General features: G+C 42.7%; 1 protein-coding gene across 3 annotated transcripts in view; it reads left to right on the forward strand.

Annotated features, from left to right (window-relative positions):
* The window catches only part of CARD11 (caspase recruitment domain family member 11), a 70,893-nt gene extending 56,304 nt beyond the window's left edge, over positions 1-14,589 (forward strand). For all 3 annotated transcript variants that reach the window (XM_073361961.2, XM_073361960.2, XM_073361962.2), the window contains exons 16-24: positions 539-665; positions 1,735-1,975; positions 2,389-2,485; positions 3,593-3,682; positions 4,987-5,119; positions 5,702-5,881; positions 8,685-8,809; positions 9,716-9,831; positions 10,373-14,589. In XM_073361961.2, coding sequence (XP_073218062.1) covers positions 539-665; positions 1,735-1,975; positions 2,389-2,485; positions 3,593-3,682; positions 4,987-5,119; positions 5,702-5,881; positions 8,685-8,809; positions 9,716-9,831; positions 10,373-10,577 — 1,314 coding nt within the window. In that variant the 3' untranslated portion in view covers positions 10,578-14,589. The remainder of the gene's footprint in view (positions 1-538; positions 666-1,734; positions 1,976-2,388; positions 2,486-3,592; positions 3,683-4,986; positions 5,120-5,701; positions 5,882-8,684; positions 8,810-9,715; positions 9,832-10,372) is intronic.
* Positions 14,590-14,844: the final 255 nt, after the last annotated feature.

The raw sequence follows: 14,844 nt of genomic DNA on the forward strand, positions 1-14,844 counted from the left end.
ACTAGATGATCCTGATGGTCCCTTCTGACCTTAATGTCTACAAGTCTATGAGCTGTTATCCTTTAAACTGTTATACCCAGTAGCCACTTCTGCCTGGAGAAGCTGTCATTGTGGTAGCTCTGTGTTTTGTCCAGCCCCATGGCTTGTGCACCGTTCCCTACTATAACTCCTGCAGCAACTGGACATACTATGAGCTTCCCCCCACCACCAGGATTCCTATACCCTTCCCTATTGCCGCTCTTGATAGGAGAAGCTGGGAAAGGAATAGCTGCCAGCTTAACCTAAAGCCATCATCCCTATACCATTCCCAGTAGTGACTCCTACTGGAGAAACATGGATTATCATGGAGTTACAGTTCCATCAACTTCTAGAATTTCTAGAGGAGAGAAAAGAAGCTACAGACAAATAATTTAAATGTAATTTCATTGCTAGCAAAAATAGGCAGGTTGTTTAATCTAGAAAAGAACTATAGAATGTAATGGGTGACATAGTTGGCTCACACACTGAGCTCACAGCTAAGAGTCTCTCTTTCATCTAGCTGGAAGGCTGCATCAAAGGGGAAAATCAGAGTGTTCCCTTGGATACCTGCACAAAGGAAGAAGCTCACTGGACAATTCAGAGGTGCAGTGGATCAGTAACACTCCAGTATAAACCAAACCATGAAGGTAAGACCTGAAGTTTGGCTCATCACAGATTGCCAGAATTCTAGTTAAGGCAAGTCCACTGCTAAATCAGAATCCACTGAGCCAAACTTTGCTTTTAGTTGTACTGGTGTAAACCTGGGGTAAAATCCATTGGTTTCTATAGAATTACTCCAGATTTACACCAATGTAACTGAAAGCAGAAATAGCCCATACATCTGGCATTCCAAGAGTCTGCAGAGCTTAGTGGGTGGGTCATTGGAAACAATAATCACAATGTGCCAGATGATTTTTGTATACTATTTTCTGTGATGTAACATGGTGTGCTAAGTTTTCTTTTACACCTCTAAAGTCTGATTTAACAGTTACACTTTGGAGATTACCTTGTTTATTACTGTTGCAGTTTTATCTTATCTTTAACAGCTGAAGTGCAGGCATAGTGAATGGAGTTTGGTTTTAATGATCATGGCTTGTAGGAATAATTTGGTATTTTGGATTAAAAATTACATTCCAAAACCCATTTTTTACTTGTGTAGCTATGTTGGCCCCTTCTTTATCCTGGGCAGGGGAATTCAGTTGTACAGATCATGCTGGAAGTGATTGCTTTGATTTTCTTTTGATGTTTAAGTAGAAAAGAATATCACACTTTTTTGAGCACCACTTGGCTGCTGATAAAGCATGTTACAGATTGTGGGAGTGCCAGGTACAGCTGCTAATAAAGTGAATAGCCTGCCATTAGACCGCCTGGTAGAATTCATGTTATATTTGCAGGATGCAGCTTAAGCTTTTCAGCCTGTGACTTTGTTGGGAAGTTCACTGTTTTGTGGATGATTTGTATCTAACCTATCAGAAATGTATCCTTACAACAGGATTCTCTTATGGGCTGGGGTACCTGCAGCGTGAGCTGCTCCCAGACCATTCCAGCTATCACTCTAGAAGTATGAGTTTCCTCTCGGAAGTGCCCTATCAATTTAAACTAGGATTTCAGTGTGGTGAACTTCTACCACAACGGTGCCTACTCATTGAAAGCTAGGAATACAGCAGCACTTGGCCACAGATTGACCATGCTTGGCTCCTTCCTTTGTTGCTACAGGTTACAGGAAACTGCTGACGGAACTGGAAGAAGGATTGATCACATCAGGGGACTCATTTCACATCCGCCTGAATCTGAACATCTCTAGCCAGCTGGACTGCTGCTCCCTGTCAGTGAAGTGTGATGAGATTGTGCATATTCTTGACACCATGTACCAGGGGAAGTGTGAGTGGCTGTGTGCCAGAGTTGACCCTTTCACTGACAGGAACCTGGAAATGGGGACCATCCCCAGCTACAGCAGGTGAGCATAATGCAGGCTGAAATAGGACAGTGACCATGACCATGAGCAGCAACTATATGAGCACTGTTGTGTAAATCAGTACCTGCTATAATGGGGGGAGGTGCAACTCTCAGAGTTGGCGGTCAGGACGGGTGTTTGGTTGAAAGGTGAGCATAAGGGTTTCCAGATTTTATTAAGAGACTGTGAGTTTCTCAGAGAGCAGGATAGGAAGATGTACAACGGAGACCCCCTTTTCCTCAGCTCCGTACCACAGTCCTGCTGACTATTTTGTTCCATGTCTTTACTGTGTGATTCAGCCATTCCTCATTGCTGTTCTCTTTAGTCTTTTCCCAAACACTGACCATTGCATCCACTCTTCCTCTAGATGGTCTCAAATGCATCTTCTTGATCCACATGTTCACTGTTTCTTGCAGAGCCCAGCAACTCTTTCTGGTGAAGCTACAGCGGTTGATGCACAGAGGCAGCAGGGATGAGACGGAAAGTTCATCCAACACTCTTCGAGCACTCCGGGTAGGTCTCCACAGCCAGGGTTTTCCACACCAATTGTTCCAGCATTCTTTATTGATCACTACTTCATGTTTACATTACATTCCTGTTTTGAATCACTCTCTGTAAGCTTCCTTTGGTCCCCCCTGTGGGTAACTGTCTTGTGTCTCCATTCCTTTTACCCACAGTGTTCCCTGCTCAGAGGCTAGCTCCAGTGTAATTTTAACTCCTGATGCTGGCAGGGAGAAGTCTCCACATATTTAATATCCATTCTACCTGGTCTCTAGTCTCTTTAAGTCTTCCACACCTCAAACCTCCCAAAGGTCTTTCCCTCAATCCTACCTGGGGAAGAAGCTATGTCTTTAGAGCTAATAATCAGAATTTCTTCTCTCCTATCTTGAACAAGCATCTAACCCCTAGAGTTCTCTTTGTCCCAGGCCCAAAGAATCTGTCTCCTCCAAAAGTATATCCCGTGCAGAGAAGTGGGATTACTGTATCTTCTGTGCATCAGGTCTTCAGACCTTTTCCCCTACTCACAGTGATACTGGGTTGAGTCTATTCCTTTAGCCCCAAGAGTTCCTATTATCTACACTAGTACATTAGTTTTCTGCTGTATTAGCCACTTTGTGTGCACCTAGCCCTCCTTTAACACACTTTGGGATCACACGTAAGAATGCTTCTAATAATGCAGAGATGCTACAATCACCATTTGGATTAGACTTCAAACAAGGCAAAGCACCAGAAGGTCCTCCAGTCTCCACTGATCAAGTGTCAGGGTAGATGGCAATCATTGGCATAAAAGCATTACTGGATGCAAATAGCCTTGCCATCCCACAGCAAACTAGTCACTGCACAGGTGGCCTTTGGTCAAATCTCTAGTGCAGACACAGTCACAGAGCTTCCTCTGAAGAGAGGCATGTGGTGAAGTAGAAACAGGAGCAGAGTTACTCATCATAGGCAGTGCTAGGTCTGTAGTTTGCACAGAACACTCCTTGACTTTGTAATGGATATGAATGCTAATGAGTCACTATCTCCTTAACTGTAAATAGCCAAATAGCTGCTCAAGGCCTGTTTTGTTTTTGGATGCTGCAATTTACTGAAATTGATCTTTTCCTGTACAATTCTTATCAGAATACACTGCAGCCTGAGGACCCACAGAATGACCCCAAATCCAGCCCTCGCCTCTCCCGTGCAAGCTTCCTTTTGGGACAAATTTTACAGGTAATAAAGTTAAAATTCTCCTCTACAAAACATCAGAGCATGATTTTTCACTGGGAGCTTTGAGTCAGACATCTCTTTGTGACATTCTCAAGTATCTGAGTCTAACTTCCCATGTTGGAGACATTGTATAAGTGCTTATGATTGTGACAAAGAGCTTTAACATATGAGAAATCTGATTGATTTATACTTTCTAACTGTCCCTGTCATGCGGGACCTTTAGCTTTTAATACTCTCATCTCCATTATTAATATAATCTGGATATAGCATACAGCCCTGCCCTGAAGGGCTGAAATGGACCTCATCTGAAGCATGACAATAAATTCTCTTGGCCAGACTAACTTTCTTGGTACTTAGGAGAATGAAATCCCAGAAGAGAATAGCTTTTTAATTGCAGGGGCAGATATCATGGAGAGGATCGAGAATGGGTGGGTGAATGGTACGATTCATAGATTCCAAGGTCCAAAGAGACCATTGTGATTATCTAGTATGAACTCCTGTATAACAGGTCATTGAACTTCCCCCAGACAATTCCTAGAGCAGATCTTTTAGAAAAACATCCAATCTTGATTTTAAAATTGTCAGTGATGGAGAATCCACCATGACCCTTGGTAAATTGTTCCAGTGGTTAATTACTCTCACTTAAACATTTGCACCTTATTTCTAGTCTCAGTTTATCTAGCTTCAGCTTCCAGCCATTGGACCATGTTATGCCTTTCTCTGCTAGACTGAAGAGCACACTATTAACAAAAACCCCTAAGGGCGTGGTTTGGAAGGTTAGAGAATGCCCAGGTTGGGGAATGAATATTTGGGTGGATGGTGGATGAAAGAAGCATTTTGTTAGGTGTTAAATTCTGCTATAGGAAAAAATGTCGAGTGCTGACAAGCTAAATGTTGGGGGTTGCAATAAGTTAAGGGTACAGAAATGGGGAGAGTCTGTGGAACTGCTGTGCTAACATTCATAGTGGGCATGCTACTCCCCAGTAAGTCCAGCTGTAGTAACTCGGTTGATGCCGGAGGGTTTTGAGAAAGAAATAGAACATGACTCATAAGTAGAGAGAACAAGAGGGAAAAAATCCCACAGGGAATAACAAAAGCTGAAGGTCAGATCTATGTTGTTTAAAATAGCCCTGGAATTCAGCCAGCAGCTCTGTGGAAGCATTGGTGAACCTGTAGCCTTGTTTTTGAGGTAATTCAAATCTGGTAGATAATGGAAGGGGACATGGAGCAAACAAATATGTGGAAGAATAAAGAATATAATTCCATAGAATGGATGAAGGTCAAGCCTCTTTGTTTGCGCCTTTCAGTTTGTTAGCAGGTCTGAAAACAAATACAAACGTATGAACAGCAATGAGCGAGTCCGCATTGTCACTGGCTATCCCTCCAGTCTGGCCCGGACCTCTTCTGAAGCAATGAAGCTGCTGCCTGATAAACTGGAAGGTAAGGACATAACAGCATGACAACATTTTACACCCACTTGACATAGGTTAAATGACTACACAGGTGGAAGGTAGGGCACAATCAGGTCCGAGGCCTTTTCCATCTCTAATTTTTATGTTCTTCTGCATGTGACTCAATCCTTGGATTTTTCTGGAGAGGCAGGGGGAAGATAGCCCTTGAAAACAAGTCCGCTGGACTGAAACTGCCTATTTTGTTGACAACTGTTCCTAGGTTCTCTCCTGTTCTTCCTCCAAGGAGGCATAACTCCAAGTAGTGAATTAGAGTTGAGCAAAGGAAAATTTAAGCTGTTAATCAGGAAAAATGTCTAACTGAGTGGTCTATTTAGCTGTGAAATAGTCTCCTGAGGAAAATGACGAGGGGCCTATTGCTTGAGTCATTTACAACTAGACTGGACATTGCACTGGAGAATATACTGTAGGGGACAATACTGCTCTGGGTGGAGGGATTGATATAATGACCAAACATGCAATTCCCTTCTCTAACATATGTGATTCTTCTACATCCTTCTCCCAGTACTGGTGAAGAACAAACTAGATTGTAAACGGTCTCCTCTTTACTCAGATTTGGATTCAGAAAGTGAAATCAATAAGAGCCTAAGTCTGATCCCCTATAGTTTGGTGCGACCAATCCACTGTGACCGCAGGCGCCCGGTCCTCTTCACTCCCACTATGCTTGCAAAGACCTTGGTGCAGAAGCTTCTCAATTCTGGAGGTGCCTTGGAATTCAACATGTGCAAGCCAGGTAATTGTGTAAAAGATTGCAGTGCTAAATTTACATGCTAAATTTAGCAAGCCTTTTTACTGTAGGTATACAAATGCCAACTGCGGGGGACTCCTGCTGCCATGTCACCACACAGGGTAGCTCTGGATCCTGTAATGTGACAGTTTGTAAGAATATTCTGAATGTGTCTGAGATATCCATCATAAATGGTCCTGAGGTGCTGTCTGTGAACGTTGTACATGTGTATGTTCTATAGTTGTCATGATACACTCCAGGGACTGGCATGTTGTGAGTGCTCTTTGTCAGTACTAATGTGTTTAACTCTAGGTAATGTGACATTTTGATCAGCTCGTGTCTAGCTGTTGCTATAATGATGAATATCTTCCTTCCAAGCAATTATAGGTTTCTTTCCAGTCCAGGGCATGAAGATCTTGCATTTGATCTTCTCCAAAGACTGGGTTTTTGAGTGAAACTCTTTCTTGTTAACTGTTTACCATTCAAAGCAGTATCCTGTACGTGATTGCTCTGGGATACTACTGTCACCGCTCCAATTAAGCGCCACCTGAGTTCCACTCACCAGACAGCTATGAGGATCCAAGTGCTGAATCCCTTGTGTTTTAAGCCTGCAGACGAAGATCAGAGTACAGTCACTACCCTGATTTAGGGTCCCTAACACACCTTCAGCGTATAGATCTTAATCTGGCACCCCCTCTCGAGAGCTTAGACTGCATAGCCCAGTCCCTAGAACCAGTGCTGGGCCGTCAGGATATGTCTTCACAGCACAGTTACCTCGGGTTATAACTTGACTGTGACCACTAACTCAATTCCCATCCACACACATAAATCTCTAGCTTGAATTGGTGCTGTAGGCTTGGGCTAGCTAGCCCATTGGTGGGGTCTTGGGCTGAAGCTCAAGTGCTTCTGAGTAATACAGTAGGGATGCAACAGCTTAAGTTGCAACAATTCCACAGCAACTAATCAAAACGCACCCTCAGACTCCTGCCATAGCTTAAACACACCCTCTTTCAGAACTCCACCTGAAGTTTTGAGGCTTCTGGGTTTCCTCTTGAGGGCATGTGGTAAGGCGTAGCACATAGCACATACAGACTTCGCAGAGGATTCTAACACATTATTGCTCTTTCTTAATAGCATTAGACATACATCCCTATACACAAATAATAAACCCTACGTGCATTGCCCTGCCTTAGTTTCGTCACCATTCTGGAGCATTAGAGAGTCAGAGTCCTTTGAGGCCATCAGCATCCTTCCGTTGCAGTGCATGATTTGTGTTCAGAAACATGTAGCCTTCTCTCCAGGCTCACCCATGCCAACTTTGGCTGGCCAGTCCATCCTCTTCCCCTCTCCTGCCCACACTTTCTGTGTGTCTCTCTGTGAGCCCTTTCCTAGCCTTTCAGTTCTTCGGTCAGGTGACTCCTCAACCAGCATGTTCTGATGATCCCAGACCATTATCAGGTGACTTCATTGCCAGGTGATCTCTCCCCTGACAAACCAGTTTTCCTGGTTGGGAACCTGTCGATTGTCCAGGATGTTTATATTTGAATAGAAGACCATCTGAGTTAATGACCCACTGTTGTCAGCTCTGTATCAATACCCTTTCGAATTTCAGTCCAACGCAGAGGTAAAGAGGCCACAGAGAAGGTAACAAGGCCCCACATTCAAAATGGAGTTTGCAGCTTGGTAGAGTTACAGACAAAGAATTCATAATCCCACACAAAAATAATAAACTATACAAACAGATTCCCCAGACCATCACAACTACCTCATGAAGAGAGACTCTTAGGTTAAAAACCATCTGTTCTGAAATCCAAGTACCCTGGTCTGTGTTGTTATGAACAACTTAGACTAATATAAATACAGTATTTTTAAGAGTCTAATTTACTCTCTGATATTTGTATGGTTTGTTTACTATTCTGCATTTCATGCACCTTGGACAGTGAAATTGTCTGTTGCTAGTCAGAATCATAGAATCATAGAATATCAGGGTTGAAAGGGACCTCAGGAGGTCATCTAGTCCAACCCCCTGCTCAAAGCAGGACCAATCCCCAATTAAATAATCCCAGCCAGGGCTTTGTCAAGCCTGATCTTAAAAACTTCTAAGGAAGGAGATTCCAACACCACCCTAGGTAACGCATTCCAGTGTTTCACCACCCTCCTAGTGAAAAAGTTTTTCCTAATATCCAACCTAGACCTCCCCCACTGCAACTTGAGACCATTACTCCTTGTCCTGTCAGATTGATTTTCAGATTCGCAGGCTCTGTACAATGCTATAGAGTTTGGTTTGCAGTGTTTATTTAGTATGAGTACAAGAGCTGGGTAAGCTTTTTGGGAGAGGGACCATCTTTCTGTTATGTGGTTGTCCAAGACCTAGTTCAATGGCACTTGGACACCTTGGCCCCATGGCAACATCAGTAATAATGTGGTGATATAGTAACATATTACTGTGTGAAATGCTGTCTCAGCTACTGTGTAATATTCCAGCCCTGTGATTTGGTGCTGTGGAACATAATTGCTCTTGGATCTTAGGTGTTGGTATAGTTTTTACTGCATCATATTGTCATCATTTGGTGCCTTGATTGTGTTGTGGTGATTGCTCAGAAATTCACTGAGGCAAGCCATATTTGAGGTACTGAGCCAAGGCTTCAGTTCAATTAAATGAATGAAATGAGACCAGCACTCAGAAAGACTCTTGGTCTTCTTTCACTGTACCATCAAAGAGTCTTGTCTGAATTCCTGCTGGACAGTTTCCTAGGTGCACATATTATGTGAACCTACTAAGCTTGCCTTCATCCCCCTCCCTCTCCAGATATTGTAACAAAGGAAGAGTTCCTAAAGAAGCAAAGGACGGAGACTGTCATCTTTTCCAGAGAGAAGAATCCAAACACCTATGAATGCATTGTACCTGCCAATATTGAGGCCGTCACTGCCAAGGTGAGGGGAGTGGAATGTAGCCAGTATTTAGGCTGTCTGTGAGTCTGTCTACAGAGCGGGTTGCTTTTCATAAACAAAGTGGTCAATTAACTGCCACATTAAGGGCTTATATTTTCAGAGTAACTTCTTTTTTCTCCCTTTCTCATCCTGTTCCCAGATTTCTATTTATCTTTCCCCAAATAGCTTTAGCTTTGTGCAGTTATTTTTCCTTTCTTTTTGATCCTTAACCATATCCTTTTACATTCGCGCTCTCTCTCTGTGATGGCCTACTTTGACATAGTGAAATACCCTTTCATTTCCTACCCATTCTTCCCTAGTCAGTCCCCCTTTCATTTTATCTGTGTGCAAATGCAAAAGAGAGAGACAGGGACCTAGACAAGGAAAAGGATAGACTGGGACACAGAGAGAGACAATGATATGCAGTATAAAGATAACATTGTCAAAGACAGAGAGATAGCTTCAAATACAGTGTATTTGTTACACGGTGGAGAAAAAAAGGAGGATTAAAGTGAGTAGTTGGTTGTTTTTCAGAAGAAATTACAGTATATGTTCTCTTTGAACAAAGACCACACCTGTGCATGTGAATATATAATATATGTATGACTTTATTTTTTTATTTATAGTATTTTAGCTTGTTTGTTATCTTTAGATCGAGTCACTCATTTTTAAATCTTTGCAAAAGGAGAGCTCTCATACTGAGTATTAAAATTAGCTTTTGTCTGATTGGCTAGTTTTGAATTCATGGGAGGAGTTTGGACCTGAATGTACATTTCATTTAAAGATTTTACATCAGGTCTGATGAATGAAGAGCAATTCACCTGACCCTGTTGAGATATGTCTGTCTGTACCACAAGATATTAGTGCTGTGGATGTTCCCTCATGACCCTGTTATGGTTTTGTTTTTAGAATAAGCATTGTCTACTGGAAGCTGGAATAAGCTGCACAAAGGATTTAATCAAAGCCAAGATATATCCTATTATTATCTTTATCAGAGTCTCAGAGAAAAACATCAAGAGGTTCAGGTAACATATAAAATCTTTCAAACATTTGCTATTCTGTCTTTGTCACTGAATAACACTATAGTCCAATGACTTTATCATTGAGAGAGAGAGAGAGCTTCTTCTTACTAATCTAGTACTTCAGTATGGCACTATTTCCTCTCATGACTCCTCCCTAGAAATATGACCACTGGAGTAGCTATGAGTTTCCCCAAATCCAGCACTCTATCACCACTCCTGATGGCAATGTTTGTTGCAGGAGGATGGCACTGAACTGGAATATCTGTGTGCTCCCCCATACTTAGCACTCCTGTGCCATTCCCTACAGTGATTCCTGCTGGGAAAGATTGGGTCTGGAGTAGTGATAATTTCCCTACAACGAGCACTCCTTCATTGTTCCCCATGTCAGTTTTGGTGGGAGAGAACATGGCCGAAGTAGCTGTGATGTTCTAGCTCTCCTCTGCCCTTCTTTACATCAACTCTTGCTGGGAGAGAGGGAGATTGTAGGGATTCACTTTAAACATAAACCTATTTTGCTTATTTTCGGCTTGGTCATCTGATGCAGGAAGCTGTTGCCAAAGCCAGAGACTGAGGAGGAGTTCCTACGCGTGTGTCGCCAGAAGGAGAAAGAACTGGAGGCACTACCATGCCTTTATGCCCCCTTAGAGGCAGACATGTGGAGCAGTATTGAAGATCTCATCCGAATAATTAAGGAGAAGATTGGGGAAGAGCAGCGTAAAACCATTTGGATAGACGAAGATCAGCTATAAAAATAGCAGCAAATAAAGTGGAGCTCAGTGGCAATGAAAGGACACAGTAAAGTGGAGCTGGGGCTTTCAGAATTCTCTGATGCAGTGCCGGCCGCTCCTGTTTCATCTTTGCTGGCTGGGGACTCTTGCTGCTGGCAGAATTTGTGTGTTGAATGGAATCAGAGCTGTGTGTTTAACAATGTCACAGATGCTAGGTAGCTCGGACATGGATGAGAACACGGCTACCAGCATAGCGCTGGATCCCCCACTCAGAGTCGGCAGCTGTTTAACATATGAGAAGGCCAAAGATCTCGAGAGGGAGCTTGAGGTAATTTATTATGTATAAAGATGGACCTCATTTAATCTCCTGACGTGACCAGAGTAGTGAAATCTATAGGGAGATAAAGGATGAGGGTCAGGTTGAAGGACATGGAATCTGTGGAGTGCCCCACGCCCAATCCAAAGTGAAAAGCTGAGTATGTTCCATTAAAGAAGCTACAGGGTGCCCAGTAGCAACAGAAACACTGCAGCTGATACCCTCAGCAGCTACACCACCCTGTGTGTACATGCATGTGCAGTCATGTTGGAGGGAAAGAAAATAATCATTGTTCCTGGAATGAATGAAAATGACAATTTTCCCTTTATCTTTAAACCTCAGTTCTGTTTAGCAATTGTCAGGAGCCTGCCTAGTCATGGCACCCTCAACAAAGCAAACTCCCAGCACCCCAATGGCAAATCAAACCTTTCCAAATCTGCCCACACTTCACTTAGTTTATCCCTGTTACTGTTATTTTACTAGTCCCACCACTTCAATCCTTAATTTCAAAAGCATATTTTAGTACTAAAGCTGCTTGGTGCAAACGATGGGAGCTGACTCCAGTTCTCTGTGACAAAAAGATGCCAATATAATTAAAAGGTAGAGTGTATAAAACTATAACTCAACCTATCTTAATCTACGGAACAGAGACTTGGCCAGCCACAAGACAGGAAATCAGTATGCTCTCCGCCATGGAAATGAAGATGCTGAGATTGTCAAATGGTTGGATGCTCTGTGATAGGAAATGTAATGAGGTTGTAAGGGGCCTAATGTGGGTTGCTGATTGAAGACAAATTGAGGAAGATTAGGTTATGTCGGTATGGAGACCTGAGAGCAATATCGGTAGGATGGCTCTTGCAATGTTTGTAGACAGAAGAGGACAAAAGAGGAGACCGAAGATTCGGTATGTAGACCAAATATCTGTAGACCTCAAAGAGACCAATCTGCATGACAGCCAGGCATACAATCATGAGTTTTGGAAGAAGGCTATAAAAGTTGCTGACTCCCAGTAGGGAGGTGGCAAGAAAGAAGATGATGCATTTTAGTGCTGTTGGAGGGTGCAGGACTAACACTCCTGGAAACTGGATGTCTGCATTTACCCCAGAGACCTACATGCTTCCCCAGCACTGCCATCTGCCAACATGCCTGCTCTGAATAGGAGGGGGCATTTTTAGAGGAAGATGAAGGAAGTTCTTCCTCTAGGGGAAGTTCATTTTTCATGACCCATTCAGTCCTTGGCCTCTGCCATGATTGCCAGAATGGAAGCCAATGAGTATCACACTTGGCTGTAGACAGCTGGGGTAAAAATTTCAAAAGCATCCAAATTACTTAGGAGTGTAGGCCCCGTTTTCAAAGGACTGCCTTCTGTTGAGTCAGTGGGGCGTAAGCTTCTTTGCCACTTATGTGCTTTCGAAAATGTTACGCCTGTATACTAGGCACTGGATTGAAACCACCAAATTAATGTTCACAGCAGCCTTCCAATAATAATGATGTCCACCATTACTGACCTGGAATAAATGAAACAGGGACCTGTGGCTGTATATCCCTTTTCCCTTGAGTCATCCAGGCCTCCCCATTCGCCTCCCTTTTTAGATGGATTCTACCCTGAAAATTGTCATTGCTCCTGTGCTCATCCAAAGTCCCTGGTTTCAGTGCTTCAGGCCAGCATGCAGCAGCTGGTAATAAAAAGGCACACAGAGCCCAAGCAAAACATCCGGCACTGTCATAGTTGCTAGATGAGTGACTGCATTCTCCTTGGGAGGTGTCTCTGATGTTCATGTGTGCTAGGTGCCTCTCCACGGCGATGCACTTTTTTCTGACTGGTCAGCTTGCCAGACTGTGCCTACACGTGCAGTGGTGTACTTTATTTATTTTTTCTTATGGTACCTTATAGAAATCACTGCCTATTTTCCCTCTCATTCCCTGCTACTGTGCCCATCACATCATTAATGTTTGAAAAGCTGTTCATAGCAAGTATTTATCTGAGAATAGTTAGTTGTCTGTCCCCCTCCATATGCTGGGAATCTGCCCTCTTCTGCAGTGTGGGGAGTAAAGAGATTATACCACTCCTAGTAGTTTGTAACCCCAAAGTTATTTACAGATTATAGTATACATATGCAATGACATGCAGCCATTCTGTGGCAAGGGGTAACAAATAACTGGTGTACTCAGCACATTGCATGATTCTCTAGAGGTCACCTGTCATTTACAAGAGCTGAAGGCAATATCGTTTAGGATACATGTCAGAGTGGCATTTTCCAGGTATTTGTAATGTCCTGAGATCACAAGTCTTAGTGTTGAACCATCTTTATGCAGAGACTATGGGAAGGTGGCAATAGAGACTGCGGTTGGATGAGACAATAGAACGAATTCTTTTTGTAGAAGGAGTGACTCCATGGAAGAGATGCAGTCTCCTGGCACCTTAAAGCACCTACTGTGTTTCCCAAGGCCGTTGATACTGTAAGGAATTGTGTGTGTCTGCTGGGGTGAACTAGTGGAGTCATCCCTAGCTCAACAGGCAGAGCTCCCAGTTCTACTACGCCCAATTCCTTTACACAGGTGTCTGGCAACCTATATAGTATGTGTAATCCTTATCCATTTTTCCAGGCTGAATTATTGGAGGTGGGCTGGAAGCTTTATTCCCCATCTGATCCCCAGATGTGAACTCAAGGGGCAGAGCCGCAGCTGGTGTACGTTGCCATAACTCTACTGACTTCAATGAGGCTATCTATGACAATATACACCAGCTGAGGATCTGGATCCTGATCCAAGTGCCTCCTCTTTGTGATGGGGCCAACTAACCTCTGGTATCTACAAATTTGCAGGCTTGAAATGTGAATGAGTTTTTTTCCGAATTTGAGGGTGTTCAGCATCTGTGTTTGGATTCCGCCTGCTCCAGAGATAGGTTTGAGATCCACCCTTGGAGCTGGGGCTCAGTTCCAGGTTTTTGATTCATCTAGTTCTTATTTGTGATGTATCTTTTTAAATTACCAACCCCACCTCCCACGGTCACCCAGACATTCTTTTGAGCACAGCCAATCTGTTAATCCTCCTTGGGTAGCAGACAACATTTATTCAGAGTTTGTAAGGGATTAGAAGCAATAACTAAGCAAATTGCCCACCAGACAACTAATTGGAAATTGGTTTAATTTATTGTAGAATAAAGATGGGCCAAAAATCCCAGTCTGAACTCTCCTGGGTGTGGGGATTTGAAATCCAGATTAGAATCCAAACTTTCCCAAATTTCAGGGTGTTCGCTCTTTAGCTCAAGGAGTGTCTCTTTGTTCTTCATTTGTACAGCACGTAACACAATGGGGGTCCTGGTCCAATACTGGGACTTCTAGGTGCTACCACGATACAAGTAAATAGTATCAATAAGGCAGTCCATTAAAGAAACATTCAAGCTTCAATATACCACATTAAAATTGGAATCCAGGGTTTGAATCTGGAGATTTGGCTCAGGCCCATCTCTGCTGAAGATGCATCTGATTTGTATAGGCCTATAGTAAGTAAGCAAAGTTTACATCAGACTCTTAAAATACAAGTTGCTGAAGGTTTGTAATTGGAGGCTGGAAAATGTCTCAACTTTCTTCAAAATCTTAAATTGAAAAGGTGAGATTTCCAACATCCAAGGTAATTGCCTTGTCACTTGATGAGCTATTTATTCTCTAAGAACACTTACAGAACCAGGAAATAAAAATCTTTTTAAAAAATGAACTGTTGGAAAATCTATTTCTTTACCCTTAAGTAATTGCAATAAGAAGAGCTGGTCGACAATTTTCCAATGGTATGGTTTTCCACCAAAAAGTGCATTACATGAAAATCGAAACATTCCACAGAAGGAAGATCATTTTGATTAAATATCATTACATCAAAATGAAGCCTTCTGATAATGTTAAAACATTCCATTTTGACATTTTCAGAACGGAATGTGTTGATTTTTGGTTTTGAAATGTTTGTTTGTTTTTTTAA

The sequence above is a fragment of the Lepidochelys kempii genome, chromosome 10, assembly GCF_965140285.1.
Source record: "Lepidochelys kempii isolate rLepKem1 chromosome 10, rLepKem1.hap1, whole genome shotgun sequence".
NCBI classification, from domain to species: domain Eukaryota; kingdom Metazoa; phylum Chordata; order Testudines; family Cheloniidae; genus Lepidochelys; species Lepidochelys kempii.